General features: G+C 44.8%; 1 protein-coding gene across 2 annotated transcripts in view; it reads right to left on the bottom strand.

The window, feature by feature from the left end:
* Positions 1 to 20,141, bottom strand: part of CDH3 (cadherin 3) — a 56,682-nt gene that overhangs the window by 15,048 nt on the left and 21,493 nt on the right. The window contains exons 3-13 of one of the 2 annotated variants that reach the window (XM_037815869.1): positions 12,599 to 12,810; positions 11,375 to 11,500; positions 10,998 to 11,153; positions 10,741 to 10,885; positions 9,155 to 9,330; positions 8,328 to 8,456; positions 7,248 to 7,433; positions 5,518 to 5,759; positions 5,021 to 5,166; positions 3,980 to 4,204; positions 786 to 992 (exon numbers count right to left, since the gene is read on the bottom strand). In XM_037815869.1, the coding sequence (XP_037671797.1) occupies positions 786 to 992; positions 3,980 to 4,204; positions 5,021 to 5,166; positions 5,518 to 5,759; positions 7,248 to 7,433; positions 8,328 to 8,456; positions 9,155 to 9,330; positions 10,741 to 10,885; positions 10,998 to 11,153; positions 11,375 to 11,500; positions 12,599 to 12,810 (1,950 nt within the window). Of the gene's footprint in view, positions 1 to 785; positions 993 to 3,979; positions 4,205 to 5,020; positions 5,167 to 5,517; positions 5,760 to 7,247; positions 7,434 to 8,327; positions 8,457 to 9,154; positions 9,331 to 10,740; positions 10,886 to 10,997; positions 11,154 to 11,374; positions 11,501 to 12,329; positions 12,372 to 12,598; positions 12,811 to 20,141 lie in introns of those variants that run through there. The other variant, XM_037815870.1, reaches the window with a different exon arrangement.

Here is a 20,141-nt window from a genome sequence, read left to right as displayed (position 1 = left end):
CTCAGCAAAGCCTTTCCTGGCCATCCGATTTAAAACTGCAGACTTCTTACCCCATCTCGACATTCTGTTACTGACTCCCCTGCTTTCTTTTTCTCCATAGCAACAGATATTTATCTGCCAGATAATTTGTTCTCTGCTCTCTGTACTGGAATTTTAGCTCTGTGAGGGAAGGGGCTGATCTATTTTGTTAAATGCTATATCCCCCATGCCTTAAACACCGCTTGGCACACAGCAGGCACTCATAAGTATGTTGAACAAATTAAAACTAGCTCTTATTGTATCATATCAAACTAAATGTATGCTTTCTGTGTAAGGACCAAGTGAGAGTGGAAAAAGCAACTATGATTAGGTTCTACCTTTAAAGCAATGAAATTGGTTTTTATCTAAACACTCTGCCCATTAAACCTGGGCAGAAGTGGTTCTCAAACTCTAGCGTGCATCAGAACTCCAGGAGAGCTTGTAAAATACATGACTAGATCCCACCCCAACATTTTTGAATTAGTACACTGGAGTAGGGCCTGAGGATATACTTTTCAAACAAATTCCAGGGAACATCAATGCTGCTAAGAACCACTGCTTCAGCCTCTAGACTCCAGGAGGTTAGGCCAAGTCTGCTCACTGTGTTCCCAAGGCCTGACACATTCCAGAAGCTTCATAAAAATCTATTGACTAAATGACACTCCTAGAATTAAGAGTTCAAGGAATGAACGGGCATTCCAGTTCAGGATAGAATCAGGTCTTGTAACTAGCCCATCCTTAGAGGGGGAAGGACGCCCAGTACTCACGAAGCAGAGCCAGGACAGCCCCCAGGATGGGGAGGATGAAGCCCCCTTTCCAGTGTTCAGGGCAAGTCTCCACATGGCCGTGGCAGTCACACACAGTGGCCCTGATCGCCGTCAGCTGTTCCTTACTGCCATGGTCAGACAGAGAAAGGTGCACGTCATATGTGCCTTGCTTCAGGAACTTCTTCAGGGACAAAGCCACTGCATCTCCTGGATGGACAGATGGTTTATTGACCGTGGGATACTGTACGTGGCGGGAACCAAATACACCATAATGAAGGTTTGAGGATAGTCTCTGCACAGTGTTAAAAAAAAAAACAAAACAAAACTGATATTTGGCCAAAGCCAAATTCACCACCAAGGAAAGGGTTACTGGGATAGAGGAATAAATTTGCCACTTTCTTCCTAAAAAATCAATGGTTATGAATCTCGAAGACAGTTGTATAAAAATGTAGCTTATGAGGGGTGACAGTGGGATTGGGAATGCCATAAGGACCAAACTCCACTTTGTCTAGTTTATGGATCGATGTGTAGAAAAGTAGGGGAAGCAAACAAACAGACAAAGGTACCTAGTGTTCTTTTTTACTTCAATTGCTCTTTTTCACTCTAATTATTATTCTTGTTATTTTTGTGTGTGTGCTAATGAAGGTGTCAGGGATTGATTTAGGTGATGAATGTACAACTATGTAATGGTACTGCAAACAATCGAAAGTACAATTTGTTTTGTATGAAAAAAAAAAAAAAAAAAAAAAATCAATGGTTAACAAACTTTTTAAAATATGAAGTTTAACAGTGATGTCACATTGAACCAGTGGTGCCTCAGCACCAACAGGCAACTGTTTGTTGTCTCAAAAGGATACATTACTTTTCCTAAAAGATCAAGCTTAATACTCATTAACTGGCCACCTATTTCCCTATTTAACCGTGTTATTACTGCAGCATTTTGCTCTTGCAATAATAAACATACTGTTTATACCTCAACTGTATGATAGAATTTCCGTTTATAAAAAAACTATTTTTGGAAAGTGAGTTTTCATTATTAATCAATTCAAATGACATATGCCTTGTTTGGATAACTGATGTCGTTAGGAGGATTGGATGGGATGCTAACCAGCGTTATCACAGGACTAGTGATTGTGCATGTGTTTAGGAAATGCCAGTAATGGGCACCAGGCTAACTGGCCTTCAAAGGCCCAAGGGAGTGGCAGATTTTGACTAACCACTGAGAGCAAAAGCCAAGCCTCAGTGTGGCCCATGCCACAGGCACCATTTTGGGGAGATTGTGTGGCAATCCCAGAGTGGGGAAGTTTTTTTGTGAGTGAGAAATATAGGGCCAAGGGTCTTTTTAAAGAAAGGCCTGCACATAGTACCCTTCAGTTTAGACCCAAGTTTCTCAAGAGGGAGCTATTAGCTTGGCGGGGGTGGGGATGGGAGGCTCTTCTTCATCATGCTGGACCTTCTTAAGTACTGCAGGTCCCCGCCACTAAACCACATTTCTAACCCACCCCTTCAGGCTTGCTGGCATATTTCAGCACTAACCTCAAGTTCCTCATGCTCCTGAGCCCCTCTTAGTAAAAAGGCCCAAAGGTAGAACTCCATTCCCATTCAGCAATGGCAGGCAGAGATAGTTCTGTGGACTGACATCTGGGCTACCATGCAGAAGCCAGTGTGGACAATGTCACCAAAACAGCTCGATCACCATCCTGTTCCAATGCTGTAGAGCCGATTTCTTAATTGTTGATGAGGATGATGATGGTGGAGGCCAAACTGAAGCTTATTATGTGCCAGACCCTATCCTAATCCTCTTGACTTTAAGAAGCAGGTATGCTTATTTATTTGCAAATGTAGAAATTGAGGCTTAGGGAAGCCAAATAATTATTGCCAGGTCACATAGGGGTGGAATCTTAATTAATTCTCCCGACAACAGGGATAAAGACAGATAGAAAAACTAAACTGAAACCAAAGACCTGGTATCAATACCATTATCTGGCCTTGGTACTGCTGGGATTTGGCCACAATGCTCACTCTACACAGCCAGATCTGTGATTATTGCTGGGAAATAATGGTGATGACACTGGTAGCACATATCCACTGACAAGATGCTTTTCATGCATTCACTTACATAATCTTCACAAGAAGCAGGTAAACTTATTGACCCCATTCTCCGGATGAGGAATTGAGGAACAGTGAGGTTCAGCAACTTGCCCGAGGTTACCAGGTTAGTAAATACCAAGGTATTCTGACTCCTCTGAGGTCCAAGCTCTTAATGATATGTTTAGGGAGGGAAAAAATGGCTTCTAGGCCACAAGGGGGTGACAGAAGACTAACTGGGGCCCCCCAAAGGAAAAGGTACTGGATATACAACCCAAATCACAGGCATCATAAAAATAAGACAACGTGGCTGAATAAGTTCCCCAAGTCCTTTATGGGCTGGGTTTGGCAGCAATAATGAAAATGAGGCATTTGGTTCCTTTGGGGCAGAGCCTGAATGTACTGGTTCCCAATTTCTCTTCTGGGGGATGCTAGCCACACAGTGGATATGTGCTACCAGTGTCATCACCATTACTGAACCTCACTGTTCCTCAATTCCTCATCCAGAAGGGGAAATGCTTTAAACCAGGATGATACAGTGTTTCTCCAGGGGCACTACTGGCACTTGGGGGCTACACTCAGCTTTCTTATGTATCCTGGATCCTCATCCACTGATGCTAGTAGGACCCCTCTCTTGTCCTTGTGACAACTGAAAAACTACAGAAGGCTGAGAGTCATGGGGCTGGTTGATCAGAAAGGGACAGGAGGGAGAGATGGATGGGTGCCAGGCATGGGGGTTAGGGCTCAGGAGTCAACTCCAGGTTTCAAGCTCTGCTGTAAAGCACTCAAAGCATGCCTAGCTCAGATCCTGAGTGCTATTATTACTGTGTTGGAGTCCTCACTCTCACTATGTGATACTGGGTCCCAGCCATCTGGGCCTCAGTTTCTCCATCTGTACAACAAAGGTATTTGGGCTAGAATGGTTTCTAAGGGCTCCTGTGGAATTCCAAATGTTCACATTAGGTTAATAAATAGCATTTGATTGAGAGAGACCATTACCTTCATGACCCACAAAATGTTGGGGTGAGAATATGCACCCAGTCTGGGTATGGGGCAGACCCCAGGCCAGGGGAGCTGGCACCCACCTGCCACCACCACTGAGTTACCTTTCTCCTTGACCTCTGCTGTCCAGTAGATGTCTGAGTCCTGTGTGAGCTGGGCCTGGAACGGGGAGGTGTTGGGGGACAGGTCCTTGTCTGTGATATTCAACACTTGGGGCACAGGGCTTTTGTTGCAGATGGTGATCTGACGGGGCTCAGGGACTGGGCCATGGTCGTTGACATCGATAAGCGTTAGCAGGAGGGTTCCTGTGCCAGTGGTGGGAGGGTTCCCTGTACATAAATACACATATGACCCCTTTTCAGTATCAGCCCTTGGTTGGGTTGATGAATCAATGATAAGCTCCCCTATGATCTATCTAATCGGCTTCAGGGAGGCTCCTGTTTATTGTCCAATTGTAACCTCTCAATACCCTCCCTTGCCAGTAGATGGCATGCCAATGATGGCAAATATGTGGCAATCATACCATATTCTCATTTAGTGTCCATGGCAGACATTACTAATTGATCAGCACAGTTGCAGCCATTCATCCAGACAGCCACCACCAATCTATCTCAAAGCAAAACCTATTCACCATCTCAGGGCTAATCCAGTGTTGGCCAATCAGCTTCACAGAAGCTTCCTTCACAGCCTGCTATAAATTCTCAACTGCCTCCAGGCCCTGGTGCATTATGAATCAAGCCAGAGAGGGCAACTGCATCATAACTTCCAATCCTATAATGGTGTGACATCACTAATCAATCATGGCACTTTTCCAGAGAACCCAGATTGATCTAGGCAGGCCTTCTCAAGCAATCACAAGGGGAAACTGACAGGCCAATTCAGGGCTCAGTGAACCACAAACTTAGACTGCAGCAAGCCCTCAGGCTAATGACATCTAACCCTTAGGTTTTAGAGAAATCTGAATCATGGCCAACTACCCTATGACCAGCCTTTAAAATGCTCCTCTGAAAGACCCCTTTGACCCTCCAGGTTGGTTTGCTGAGCCCCCACCCCACTCCATACTCTGCCTATTGGGAGACATGCTGTGTCAGGTCACCTAGAAACCAAAGATGCACCTCGTGGAAGGGCCAGGAGGGAGCTCTCACCATTGTCTGTGGCCAAGACTGTGACTTCATAGATGTTGTTCCTCACAAACTGCTCGTCCTCACGGTCCAAGATGCCCACGGCGGTGACCTGCCCACTGTCTGAGTCCATGGCCAGCCACTCTGCTGGGTCTCTCAGGATGTGGTAGCTGGAGGGTAGAAGTTGAAAAGTCACACCCAGAATACTTAGAATTTTGATGGCTTGCCAACTGGAAAATGGAATCGTGGGTCTGGGTTCTTAAGCAAGGCCAAAGGGAAAGTCACATCTCACAGGTGGGGTAGGGCTCCCAGGAGGGATACGTGAAAGGGAGAGGAAACACCTGTCCCTCGCCCCTACTCAGTCTTCAGCTTCTAGGAGGGTGAGAAGGAGGGATCCTGTGCAGGAATGACGTTCAAAATATTTAACAATTTTTATGGTAGTCAGAAAAAATGCTGGCTATAACACTCAATCCATCCAACTGTTCCAGTACATTTGGCTGGAGTTGAGCCCCTCTGAGTACCTGATCTTCTGACTCTCCTTGTCGGGGTCCTGTGCAGTGTAGGTGCAGACAGCCTCCCCGATGGGGATGCCCTCCTGGACCTCGATGACTTTGGAGGGTGGGACGAACACGGGGGCCTCGTTCACATCTTCCACATGGACCACCACGGTGGCCGTGGAGGTCGGGAGCTTCACCACGAAGCGAGCCTCGTTGGTCACTTCAACGTACAGGGTGTGTTGGTTTTGGACCTCGAAATCCAAGACCTGGAGAAGAAGAGGAAGGACTTGAGCCACCATTTTGTGAGGAGGCCCCTTGCAGGGCTGTGGATGTCAGAGGGAAGGGGCCATATTCAGGGGCTCCAGGCCCCACCAGGACACTGCTGCCCCCTGCCTGCCCCACAAAGCCTCCTGTATGTCCTGGACACCCAGTGGGGTGTCTCAGACCACCAGAAAGGCAACTGGCCTAGTAAATCCTGGAGCACTGGGGGTGGTGGTGCCCTCTAGGGGCTGTTTTAGAAACTTGTGGAGACATTTCTAGTTGTCATAACGAGAGGGACACACACCATCGGCATTTACAGGCTGGGAAAGGAATACCACGTCCTACAATGTTACAGACCCAAACAACGGTCCCATATCCCATGTGAGTTTTGACTATTTCCTTGGACATTCATGGATCTGAAAAACCTGTTTACAATTGGACTGTAAAACATGTTTTACATATAAACCAAATTTTTGGTGTGGTTTTAATATATACTGGATTTTCTAGGAATGCAACTTCTAAGGAGAGCCTGTACTTTGATTTGTTCAGGACTTTCCCAAGAGTTGTTTATTTTTTGTTCTGGAAAGTCACCACAAAGACATCAATCCCACTTGTGCTATCTGAGTTGCCAGGGTGACATACTGTATCCACTGCGTTTGGATGATTCTACAAATAGATGCAAGTAACTGGCCACTTCATTATATTTTCTAGTGTAGTTGTGCCTAAAAGTTTACATACTGAAATATTTTATTAGTTATTTCCTATAAATTTCTCCTTTATTTTATGGTTAGAGCATTCTATTTTTCTAGAAATTGTATGAAGTTATATTATAGTTGTATTATATCTGGAAGGTATATTATAAATGAACTTTGTTTTGGAATATAAAAGAGGCATCACAAACTATTTGTTGCAAAAAGAGCACATTGAATCCTCTGAAAGAGATGAGAAACAGTCTTGAAAGCATTATGTAAAACACTGCTTCTCAAACTGGGGCATTTTCCATAGAAAACCAGGAGGTAAAAGAAATGGAAGCTAAGGCCTGTCTTCCTAATCAATTTTATTCAAATACTTTTGAAAGGCAAGAGTATGCCTAATTACTAAGTAATTTGAAGCATTTTACTCTTCAAACACCTAGATACGTGTTAAGGAATAAATGTGAAATTAGCATGAATTCAAATAAAACAGAAAGCCCTGCAGCTTGGACACCCTCTGCATGAGTAGACTGATTGGAAGCAGCCATCGGACATCGGGCTCTAAAGGGAAGGGCTCTGCTGATCAGCACCCCTTATCTGTTTTATGAATTGGGCACCTGTGTGAGATTCAGCCTAAACAAAGTCACCCCCAACACAAGAATGGAGGGGAAGTGTCGGCAGACACAGGCAGGTGGCTCGGCTCAGCTTCCTGCAGCTCAGGCGGATGCAGCCTCCATGTCCTGGAGGCTGCAGACTGGGCTACCCCAGGTGTGGCCTTATCTAAAGTCAAAACTGACTCACCTTCCTGGTCATCAGGATACCCTGGTTGCTCTCAGGGTCAGTGGTGATGGTAAAGCGGTCCTCGTCGTCACCTCCCACGATTCGATAGGTGGCGTGCCACGCTGGTGAGCTGGGGGCGTCCAGATCGGTCACAGTCAACCGCTGCACCTCATGGCCCACGGCATTCTCAGGCACCCAGGCCTCGTACTGTCAATGTGGGAGGCATGGCACAGTCAGACCTCAGAGGCTGCCCATCCAGAGAGCCTGTTCTACCCTTCTGTGCATCCTCCAAACAACTCCAGGAGAGCCTCTCCTGGACCACCCACTGACTTCTCAGATGTGCAGGGCACAAACCTGGTACAGGGTGTCCCCACGCATCAGCCTGACTGCTGCTGGGCCAGACCACATCAAACTCGGGCCTGGTTTCCCTAAGCTAGGGGCCTGATACACCTGGAGACATCTCTGTGGTCTGGGTACCCAAGACCCTGCCATGGGTAGGACCTATCTACCTGAAACCAGAAAGATATAATAAGGAAAGTGGCAGAAGGGTAGGTGCCTGATTGCTCAGAGAGGTGATCAGGAACTTTTCTTGGAGTTCTGGGACAAGTGGCAAAGACTGAGAAATTAACAGCTCAGAACAAAATGTTAATCAACATCACTTTCAGGCCTAACATAATGGAGAAAGGTCCCGCAGCCAGAGCTCTCTAAAGATGGAAGGTGAGTTGCCTTGAATGGCACAGAATCCTGTCACTGGAGGTATACAAACATTCAACGGGGGAAGACAGGCAGGTTTAGGTACAAGGGAAATTGAAAGCTTTCATATCAACACAGATTTTTATATCATGCACTTATATAGTAGGCATTCTGTTAAGAACTTTCCATAGATTATCTCATTTAAAACTCAGAACAATGTAGTAGGTATTATCAATTTCCTTTTCACAGATTAGTACATACAGCCCAGAGAGGTTAAGTAGCTGTGTAAAGTCACATAGCTGGTAAGAGGTGGGGCTAGGACTTGAAACAATGCAGGCTGGTTTCAGTTTCACTAGAAAAGAAAGACCTTAGTCCTTTATTATTTGATGAGGGAAGAAGGGGCATTACCTTCTGGGGGTCAAACATGGGAGCATTATCGTTGGCATCAAGGATCTCCACTACTGCCACTGCTGTGGTGGTGGAGCCGTCTCCATCCATGTCTGTAGCCTGGATGGTCAACGTGTACTCAGGAACCCTCTGGGGAGAAAGCAGGGAGAGCGGAAGCCCACTGAGTTCAGTCTGTGGGGTACCTACCTGGGCTCTGGGAAGCACAGCCTTGGGTGTGCGTGAAGGGGAAGGGAGTGTTTCTCACACCCCTCACTTCCCGTCTCACAGTGCTCTCTTGACTCTTTGTCCCACCCCTCCTTCACTGCCAGAAAGGACAGAGGCAAAGGAGGAGGGTCTGGGCGAGGGGAACTGCTGGTCCAAAGAGCTCTCCTGGGCCTGTCCAGGAGAAGCCTGGGCATTGCCCCCTGACCCCTGGCTGGCCCAGAAAGGGAGCTTTGAGAAGGGATTTGAGCAAAGCTATTAATTAGAAAACAGGAGGCCACTCCAATATCCACGGAACTAATTCTACTTTGTGGCACACAAGGGACAAATCTGGGCCATGTGCATGCTAAGTGAGCCATTCCGAGAGGAAATGGGAAAACCTACAAAAAAAATCAAATGCCTGCATTTTACAGCTGCCTCCTCAGCCTCGGAGATTTAACGAGATCGTTTGGCACCGGGCCACTGGCCCAAGGGAGCTGTGGGACATCAGCGTGTGAGCACAGCCGCAGCCGCCTCAGCTGACTTGGGTCCCCACTGCTGTGCTGTGGGCTCTGGAGGCAGGGACAGGGCCTTCTGCTCTGAGTGTCAGGCCCCGGGGGACAGTATTTTCCTGAAGGGCCCCTCACCTCCCGGTCCAAGCCACTGGAGATGACGCTGATGGTGCCGGTGCTCCGGTGGATGGTGAACATGAGGTCGTGTGGGTCCTTTGGCTCTTGGCTGTGGATGGAGTAAGCAACCACCCCATTGTAGGTGTTGATGGCATCGTCCTCGTCCGTGGCTGTCACCTGCATCACAGAAGTGCCTGGAGGGGAGAAAGGATGAGTGCACACCTTCCCTCCCAACTCTGATTCCAGCCTTGCCTTCTTCTAGAACTCTGAGAGGCTCCGCCCTGCCCATCATCTTGGATCTGTCATCCACATCGTGGCTGAGATTGCTAGTTTGTGCCCATTTTCCATCCTCTCTTCTTTCATAGAAACATAATCCTCATTTTAGGCCATGCACAGGCCTCAACAGGATTGACTGTATAGATCCAGAAATGGAGAGTGCAGTGCTGTATTGTAGGTACACTGACAAAGGATGTCTGTGAGTAGAGTTGAGGGAGGAGGGCTGGGGGAAGGATGACCTGGAATAAAGACTATTTCCCAGCCTCTTTGCAGCTAGCTGTGGGCACGAGACTAAATTTGCACAACAGGATACACGCGAGTTTGGGGGAAGTATTTTTAAAAATATGGGGCTTGCTTTTTTTACCCTGTCCCTTCTTCCATGAGGTAAACTTGGGAATGAAAACCAAAACACAGAACAACAAGACTGAAGGAAACTGTCTCCAACACCATGAAGCACTACTCCAGCCTGAACTGACTACTTCTGGACTTCCTGAATAAAGAAGATCAAGGAAGAAAAGGGAAAAACAAAAAAAACACAAAACAAAAAAACTCCCCCCAAACTTCCTTTTTGCTTAAGGCACTGTTTTTATTTGGAGAAGGGAGGGGGGTTCTGTAATTGGTGATCTAACCAATTCACACTTCTCTGTATTTCTCCACAACTCAGGAGTAAAGAGGGAGAGGAGGGACACTCTCCCACCAGCACCTGCTATGAGAGGTCATTAACATGCACCTGCTTCTCAACTCTTCTGCTGGCTCCTGCTGTCCTCTCTGCCAGCTATGGCAATCTATTTTCAGCTTTCCAAAAACCATGTTCTCATACCTCCCAGACTTTGCTGCTTTCTTTGTAGCTGCCATTTACTGAATAACGATGTCAGGTGATTTATATTACCTAACAGGATTCACATATTAGTTCCAATTTTCACAATTTTTCAAAGTAGATATTCCCATTTTCAGATGTGAGGATGGAGGCTCAAGAGATCAAGAACTTGCCCAGGGTCACGGCTGGCAAAGAGGCAAAGTCAAGGTTCAAAGCTAGTGGTGGTTCCCAAACCTGGCTGATCATCTGAATCTTCTGGAAATTTTCAAATACACAAACTTCAGGGATCTACCCCAGGATCATCCTGGCTCAGGAATCTTGGGGTGGAGTGGGGGAATCTGGATTTTTAAGAAGACCCCAGGTGATCTAATGTCTAGCCAAAGGAATCAGGCACAGAGGGGTCTTCCAGCCTTTAAGGCCCTGGGCTGACCTCCGGATGGTTCCAGAAGTTGACCCAAGGCCCAGTCTGGGTCCAGCAGACCCCCAGCTTTCCCCTCCCCAATCTTCTTACCAGGCAGTGCCCCCTCCAAGACGCTCCCCTTAAAGACATCCTGGATGAACTTGGGCTTGTGGTCATTCTGGTCCATCACGATGATGGAGATGTTCATGGGCTCTTCCACCGATGCACCGTTCTCTGACACCGCATGGCCAAAGAGCTGTTGGCACAAAGGTCTGGGATCAGCCTGGGGCTGCCTCCCCACCAGGGCCTAGAGCCCTGCTCCTCATCCCCCGAGGGGGCATTTACATTGGATGCTAAAGGCTACTTGCCTCATACTTGGCAATCTTCTCCCGGTCCAGTGGCTTATTCAACAACAACCAGCCTGTCTCTTTCTCTATGGTGAAGACACCCTCAGGGGGGCTGTCTGCCCCAGGCCCTGTGATGCTGTAGAAAATCTTAGTGCCTCTGTCCTTATTAGATTTGAGCTGGAAGCAAAAGAATGGCCGCTGACAAATATCTCATGATTGCAGCAAAGAACCCTCCTCACTGGGAGTGGGGCTGGGCTGCCTTATCAGACTGGGCCCCTGAGACAGATACTTTCCTCTACAGGTCCGAGCACTCTGTATTGAGAAATCTCAGATTCAGGTCTCTGGAGGGGGGGTTCCTTCTGCTACTAATGACTCCCAGGAAGAAGACACAGTTGTACCTGATTCAGCCTCTGGGGGAAGGGACCCTTGCCATTCTCAGAGACGGATATTGGCGGGACCACCCATTCTCTCTTGCGTCTTTGTAAGATGCGTTTGGATGGGGAGCTGGTCAATGCCTTCATTTCCTGCAAGGAGAGAAGATCCTTAACCCAAATATACAAACAGCTGGAACATACCCCAATGTCATCTCACTTACAAGTGTTCAGAGCGGGGAGAAAGAACTAAATGGGCATGTTGCAAAAGGAAACTTGGAAACAACCTAAGTGTTCACTTACAGAAGACTGATTAAATGCACCATAGTACACCCACCTAGCGTGATACTAGGCAGCTCTAAAAATGAGGAATGAGGAGGTTTTCTACGTGCTGGCACTGGAAGATCCTTGATATATAATGTTAAATGAAAAGAGCAAGGTATGGAGCAGCTTAAATATAGTATTTCATTTTATTTAACAAACACTTACATAGTGCTTAATGTGTGCAGGCCATGTCCCACCTTTCATATAAAAAGGTAGGAAAATAAGACTGTATGGTCACATTTGCTTGTACATACATAGACAAAGGCTTGGAGAATATAGGAGAAATTATAATAGCAGTTATGTGTGGGAAAGGGGGGTAAGAATTATACTGATGCATTGCTAAGTACAAAAAGAAAGGGGTGGACATGTGACTAGGATGTTAGCTTTTTCATAAAGTAGAGGAGAAATAAGAGTCTATATTTTTAGCTGCATACACACACACTCACATATACACATATATAAAATAAACTCTGGAAGGAAAGACAAACCACTAAAAGTGGTTATCTTATTTTATCTTTGGGGTGGTGTAGAGAGGGAATTATGCAGATGAAGACAGACAAATTGTATCACTTTTTTATATTAAAAAATTAAACCATGTGGATATATTAGCTATTCAAAAAAAGTAAATTAAAAGAAACAAAGACATGTGACCAAGCACCTCAGGTCCATCTTCCCAGAGGCTCATGGGAAGTCCTGTGTTAGACCCGCCTTCACTTGGGGTTTACCTGGATGATGTGGGAAACAAGGAGAGGAAGATGGGAGAGGAATCCAAAGGATGAAGGGTACTGGGTTTTGGTGGTTAGTCACCAGGCAGCTCCTTGCCCCACTGCCCTGACTCGCCAGCACCTCTCCTGGGGAGCTGCAAGGGCTGCTGTACATAGAGCAGTGTCCACACCCAGAGATGTGGGCAATCGAGGCTAACATTACCTCCTCTGAAGGCTTAACTTGGCTCACAACGGCCACAGCAACCAAGGACTCCTGGCCAGCTGCATCCTGGGCATGCACGGAGAATGTTCTTCTCCCATCCTGCAGGTGGACACGGTGTTTCACCTGGACTGTTCCGTCACTCAGTACAGTGAAGTCGTCGTCATCAGTGCTAAGCAGTGCTGACTCTTGTCCAGGGCAGCCCATGAAGACTACTGTGGGGAAGGGAAAAAGAGAGCATTAGGGATCGGAGGGCTCTGGAAGGTACCCTAAGGGACTTAAGACGTGACAAAGGTCTCCTGATTGGACCAAGGACTGCTACCAAGTGGCTGCAGAAGGGAGACTTGGCTTATTTCCTCTGATCAGCAGCATGACCAGTAGACCCTGCATCACTGACCAAACACACATTTCAGAGGGAACTTCCAATTTTGACCTTAAGAGGGAAGGTCATGTGGTCAGTTTCTGGGCCCAAACCCTTCTTGGCATTTGAGGCCAGACAACCAAGATCAGAGATGTTCAGTGACATTAGCCCCATGTGGCCTCATGAGGCACAGGGCTGAGCTGAGGTCACAGCTGGAGACATTCAGACTTTCCAAAGCCCACAGGTGTACCCCACTACGCTGTAGCCCACACAGATCATTCTGGACAGCCTCTGATTATTCCACTTTGTCATGCTCATTCCGAATCCCCCTGGCTCAGCCGCCCTTTAAACAAGCATTCTCAGTTAATGACTGCCATTCACCAAGCCCAAGACTAGTCCCATATCATCCTTACAACCACCATGGTAGGTATTAGCCCCTTTTCAGCAGCTGGAGCTGCGTGACTCCAAGACACACACCAGAGAGTATTCAGGGCTGATGTTCTCACCTGCCCGTCCTTGTGGCCCAGGTGTGAAATCAGGGGACCTGCTGGGGCCTCCATCGGCACCAGGCCCCAGCCCGGGGCTTCCCTACTGCCGGCCCAGACACCAGCGCTCACTGTCACCAGACTGCAGCAAAACACAGACCACAAGGACAGTGCTGGCCACGGTCTCCCATGCCCTTTTTGGAAAAGTTGTCACTTAGTCTCAGATTATAATTACTTTAGTATTAAAAAAAACCTTTCTGTAAAATAAGAAAGGATAACAGATGAGTTTTTTTAATGACAAAAGTGATGTGAACATGATTAAGTATTTGAATGGTGTATACGAGTATAATATGAAAAAGAAGTCTGATGTGGGAGTGTAAAATGATACAATCACATTGGAAAACCATTTGGCATTATGTGCTAAAGTGATACACGTTCCCCAAGATCCAGTGATTCCACTCTGAGGTCTAGACCCAACAAAAATACATTCACCCAAAGACATGCAGCACTACTCATAACACCTAAAATCTGGAATCAGTCCAAAGGTCCATCAAAGTGGAATGGATGGAAACATTATGGCATACTCACACAATGAAATGATTCAACTACAAGTACACGGGACAACATGGAAGAATCTTACAAATATAAGGTTGAGTAACAGAGGCCAGATACAAGAGAAGACATATGTATGAGTCCACTGACACCAAGTTCAAAAACAGGCAAAACTAATCTAGGTTAAAGAAATTACAGCACTGGTCACCTTTTGGGGAGGGTGGTTAGTGACTGGAAGGGGGCAGAAGGGCGTTTCTGGAATGCTGGTAATGGTGTGTCCCAATCTGGGTGCTGGTTATACAGTTATTCTCCTTGTGAAAATGCCCCAAGCTGTAAACTTATGATATGTACATTTATGTATGAGATACTTTGATTTTCATTTGATGAAACTTTCTGCATTAGCGCATATACATTTCTGAAGGGCTCCACAATAAAGACATATTGATTTAACGATTGCTCTCTACTCATGGCCATTTGTTTTTAATCTCAGGCTATTATGATCAATAGTGTTATGAGCATCCTTGTATGAACTTCTTTGCACACCTGTACAAGTGTATCCGTGGTGTAAATTCTCAAACCCAAATTGCTAGGTCAAAGGGTAGCAAAAAGAAAACCACATCTAACGAGGAGGGCAGAAGATGCCGATTCATCCTTGTCGGGTACATTCGTGCACACAGTGACTCACTCACGCAAACACTTACGAACACCTACTATGTGTCAGGCATCTTCTAGGCACTGGGGATCCAACACTGAAACAAAAGAGGTAAAAAAAAGTCCTTGCCCTTGTGGCACTTAAATAAGATTATTACATGCAAAATCACGAGTAACACATTAGGTTCAACCCTATGAAAACTGCCACTTTTGTAGGTCAAAAATAGTCAAATGCAGGCAATTTCAACTTAAAGCTAAAAATTCTAGCAAATATAAATTGTTTGAGATAGGGATAAATACAATATAGAAATATGCAGCAGGAAAGGAAGATGGGGTGAGGGTTGCAATAGTAAATAAGATAGTCAGGGAAGGCATGTTTGAGAAAGTTACAATTGAGCAAAGACCTGAGGGAGGCCAGGGAGAGAGTCTTGCAGGTAACCGGAGGAAGAGCTTGTGGTAGGTGAGGGGATAGCAAATGCAAAGGCCCTGAGGCATGTTGGAGCCACAGTGGGAGGCCAGGCCAGGCAGCACAGGGGATGCCAGCAGCTTTTTTATGAATGTCATTTGCTTCACAACAGCAAGTCCTACTGATCTGTGAAATCTAGAAGCTCCCAGCCAATGTGGAAAAGAGGTGGGCTTGGGAGGAAAGGATGGGGAACATAAACAGCCGCCTTCAGCTCCTGGTACCAGGCAGGAGACAGCTCAGGCACACAGGCAGGCTCCTTTGTGGGAAGGCCAGAGGAGCCTGTGAGAAAGAGAAGATTGCTTAGAAACCAGGCCTGCCTCCATGACGACGCCCCGCTGAGGAGTCTTGGGCTGGGCATGCTCGCCAGTGGGAAGGAGGGGAGAGGGATGTATGCCTGATCCAGCTCCAGAGGGTCCCAGGGGCCACAAGATTCCCAGGAGGGCCTGCCCCTTACCTCCCACACACAGCTTCGTAGGCTCATCTGAGGGAGCTCACTTTGCTTTAGGGCTAGAAGAACCAGGGGTGATAGGGAGCAAAGGTTAAATTATCTCAAATACAGGGCAAATGTTAAATAATCTGTATCTTCTGCACTCCATGGGTCATTAATCCAGCAAAGTGATATTTATAATATAGGCTTTGAATTATCTAGGGGAATCCATATGCTATGAAGTAAAAGCAAATAAGCAGACTGCATGGTACATATAAATATACATGGAAAAAGAAAAAACTGGAAGAAATGAACCTTTCCAATGAATGTGATTACCACCAGTAACTAGTTTTCTTTATTTTTCTGTAGGTCCAGATTTTCTCTTAACATGCATCAATTTCAAGAGTCAGGAATCTCTCCCCTCATGAATTACTATTAATAGCTAAAATTTACCTGCTTTCTTATTTAATCTTTATGTAGCACCCTATGAAGTAGGTCTTTTTTAAAAAAATATTTTCATTGTGGTAACATGCACATAACATAAATCTGCCACTATGACCACTTTTGAGTGCACATTCACAATGTCGTGCTACCTTCACCACCCTCCATTACCGCAAGTTTGCCATCACCCAGAAGAGAAACTCTACCCAAGAACCTTCAACTGCCCATTCTCGCCTCCCCTGGCCCCTGGTGACCTCTAGTTACTTTCTATCTCTTTCTTTTATGAATTTGCTTAATCTAGATATTTCATGTAAATAGAATCATACAATTTTTGTCCTTTTACAGCCGACTTATAGTGGTAGATTTTTTTCCCCCGGTAGGTTTTTTTTTTTTTTTTTTTTAATCTTCATTTTATTGAGATATATTCACATACCACGCAGTCATACAAAACAAATAGTACTTTCGATTGTTTACAGTACCATTACATAGTGGTACATTCATCACCCAAATCAATCCCTGACACCTTCATTAGCACACACACAAAAATAACAAGAATAATAATTAGAGTGAAAAAGAGCAATTGAAGTAAAAAAGAACACTGGGTACCTTTGTCTGTTTGTTTCCTTCCCCTATTTTTCTACTCATCCATCCATAAACTAGACAAAGTGGAGTGTGGTCCTTATGGCTTTCCCAATCCCATTGTCACCCCTCATAAGCTACATTTTTATACAACTGTCTTCGAGATTCATGGGTTCTGGGTTGTAGTTTGATAGTTTCAGGTATCCACCACCAGCTACCCCAATTCTTTAGAACCTAAAAAGGGTTGTCTAAAGTGTGCGTAAGAGTGCCCACCAGAGAGACCTCTCGGCTCCTTTTGGAATCTCTCTGCTACTGAAGCTTATTTCATTTCCTTTCACATCCCCCTTTTGGTCAAGAAGATGTTCTCCGTCCCATGATGCCGGGTCTACATTCCTCCCCGGGAGTCATATTCCACGTCGCCAGGGAGATTCACTCCCCTGGGTGTCTGATCCCACGTAGGGGGGAGGGCAGTGATTTCAGCTTTCACGTTGGCTTAGCCAGAGAGAGAGGGCCACATCTGAGCAACAAAGAGGCATTCGGGAGGAGGCTCTTAGGCACAACCATAGAGAGGCCTAGCCTCTCCTTTGCAGCAACCGTCTTCCCAAGGGTAAAACCTATGGTAGAGGGCTCAACCCATCAAACCACCAGTCCCCTATGTCTGCGGTCATGTTAGCAACCATGGAGGTGGGGTAGGCCAACACCCCTGCATTCTCCACAGGCTCCTCAAGGGGGCACTACATCTTTTTTTTTTCCCTTGTTTTTCTTTTTTTTTTTTTTAACTTTCCCTTCTTTTTTAAGTTAACTGTATGAAAAAAAAGTTAAAAAGAAAACAAACATACAATAAAAGAACATTTCAAAGAGACCATAACAAGGGAGTAAGAAAAAGACAACTAACCTAAGATAACTGCTTAACTTCCAACATGTTCCTACTTTACCCCAAGAGAGTTACATAATATAGCAACATTTCTGTGAACTTGTTCCTTCTATATCCATCAGAAATTAACAGACCATAGTCATTCCTGGGCATCCCCAGAACGTTAAATAGCTTATCTGTTCTTCTTGGATTATTGTTCCCCCTTCCTTAATTGCTCTCTATTGCTAGTTCCCCTACATTCTACATTATAAGCCATTTGTTTTACATTTTTCAAAGTTCACATTAGTGGTAGCATATAATATTTCTCTTTTTGTGCCTGGCTTATTTCGCTTAGCATTATGTCTTCAAGGTTCATCCATGTTGTCATATGTTTCACGAGATCGTTCCTTCTTACTGCCGCGTAGTATTCCATCGTGTGTATATACCACATTTTATTTATCCACTCATCTGTTGATGGACATTTGGGTTGTTTCCATCTTTTGGCAATTGCGAATAATGCTGCTATGAACATTGGCGTGCAGATATCTGTTCGTGTCACTGCTTTCCGACCTTCCGGGTATATACTGAGAAGTGCAATCGCTGGATCGAATGGTAACTCTATATCTAGTTTTCTAAGGAACTGCCAGACTGACTTCCAGAGTGGCTGAACCATTATACAGTCCCACCAACAGTGAATAAGAGTTCCAATTTCTCCACATCCCCTCCAGCATTTGTAGTTTCCTGTTTGTTTAATGGCAGCCATTCTAATCGGTCTGAGATGGTATCTCATTGTGGTCTTAATTTGCATCTCTCTAATAGCTAGTGAAGCTGAACATTTTTTCATGTGTTTCTTGGCCATTTGTATTTCCTCTTCAGAGAACTGTCTTTTCATATCTTTTGCCCATTTTATAATTGGGCTGTCTGTACTATTGTCATTGAGTTGTAGGATTTCTTTACATATGCAAGATATCAGTCTTTTGTCAGATACATGGTTTCCAAAAATTTTTTCCCATTGAGTTGGCTGCCTCTTTACCTTTTTGAGAAATTCCTTTGAGGTGCAGAAACTTCTAAGCTTAAGGAGTTCCCATTTATCTATTTTCTCTTTTGTTGCTTGTGCTTTGGGTGTAAAGTCTAGGAAGTGGCCGCCTAATACAAGGTCTTGAAGATGTTTTCCTACATTATCTTCTAGGAGTTTTATGGTACTTTCTTTTATATTGAGATCTTTGGTCCATTTTGAGTTAATTTTTGTGTAGGGGGTGAGGTAGGGGTCCTCTTTCATTCTTTTGGATATGGATATCCAACTCTCCCAGCCCCATTTGTTGAAAAGACCATTATGACTCAGTTCAGTGACTTTGGGGGCCTTATCAAAGATCAGTTGGCCATAGATCTGAGGGTCTATCTCCGAATTCGCAATTCGATTCCATTGATCTATATGTCTATCTTTGTGCCAGTACCATGCTGTTTTGGCAACTGTGGCTTTATAATAAGCTTCAAAGTCAGGGAGTGTAAGTCCTCCCACTTCGTTTTTCTTTTTTAGAGTGTCTTTAGCAATTCGAGGCATCTTCCCTTTCCAAATAAATTTGATAACTAGCTTTTCCAAGTCTGCAAAGTAGGTTGTTGGAATTTTGATTGGGATTGCATTGAATCTGTAGATGAGTTTGGGTAGAATTGACATCTTAATGACATTTAGTCTTCCTATCCATGAACATGGAATATTTTTCCATCTTTTAAGGTCCCCTTCTATTTCTTTTAGTAGAGTTATGTAGTTTTCTTTGTATAGGTCTTTTACATCTTTGGTTAAGTTTATTCCTAGGTACTTGATTTTTTTAGTTGCTATTGAAAATGGTATCTTTTTCTTGAGTGTCTCTTCAGTTTGTTCATTTCGAGCATATAGAAACATTACTGACTTATGTGCATTAATCTTGTATCCCGCTACTTTGCTAAATTTGTTTATTAGCTCTAGTAGCTGTATCATCGATTTCTCAGGGGTTTCTAGATATAAGATCATATCATCTGCAAACAATGACAGTTTTACTTCTTCTTTTCCAATTTGGATGCCTTTTATTTCTTTGTCTTGCCGGATTGCCCTGGCTAGCACTTCCAGCACAATGTTGAATAACAGTGGTGATAGCGGGCATCCTTGTCTTGTTCCTGATCTTAGAGGGAAGGCTTTCAGTCTCTCACCATTGAGTACTATGCTGGCTGTGGGTTTTTCATATATGCTCTTTATCATGTTGAGGAAGTTTCCTTCAATTCCTACCTTTTGAAGTGTTTTTATCAAAAACGGATGTTGGATTTTGTCAAATGCTTTTTCAGCATCTATTGAGATGATCAATTGATTTTTCCCTTTTGACTTGTTAATGTGTTGTAATACATTGATTGATTTTCTTATGTTGAACCATCCTTGCATGCCTGGAATGAACCCCACTTGGTCATGGTGTATGAGTTTTTTAATGTGTCTTTGGATTTGATTTGCAAGTATTTTGTTGAGGATTTTTGCATCTATATTCATTAGGGAGATTGGCCGGTAGTTTTCCTTTTTTGTAGCATCTTTGCCTGGTTTTGGTATTAGATTGATGTTAGCTTCATAAAATGAGTTAGGTAGTGTTCCATTTTCTTCAATGTTTTGAAAGAGTTTGAGTAAGATTGGTGTCAGTTCTTTCTGGAAAGTTTGGTAGAATTCCCCTGTGAAGCCATCTGGCCCTGGGCATTTATTTGTGGGAAGATTTTT

This window comes from Choloepus didactylus, chromosome 22, assembly GCF_015220235.1.
Source record: "Choloepus didactylus isolate mChoDid1 chromosome 22, mChoDid1.pri, whole genome shotgun sequence".
Lineage (NCBI taxonomy): Eukaryota > Metazoa > Chordata > Mammalia > Pilosa > Megalonychidae > Choloepus > Choloepus didactylus.
The sequence above is the reverse complement of the archived record's forward strand: the minus strand, read 5'-3'. Positions and strand labels throughout refer to the sequence as shown.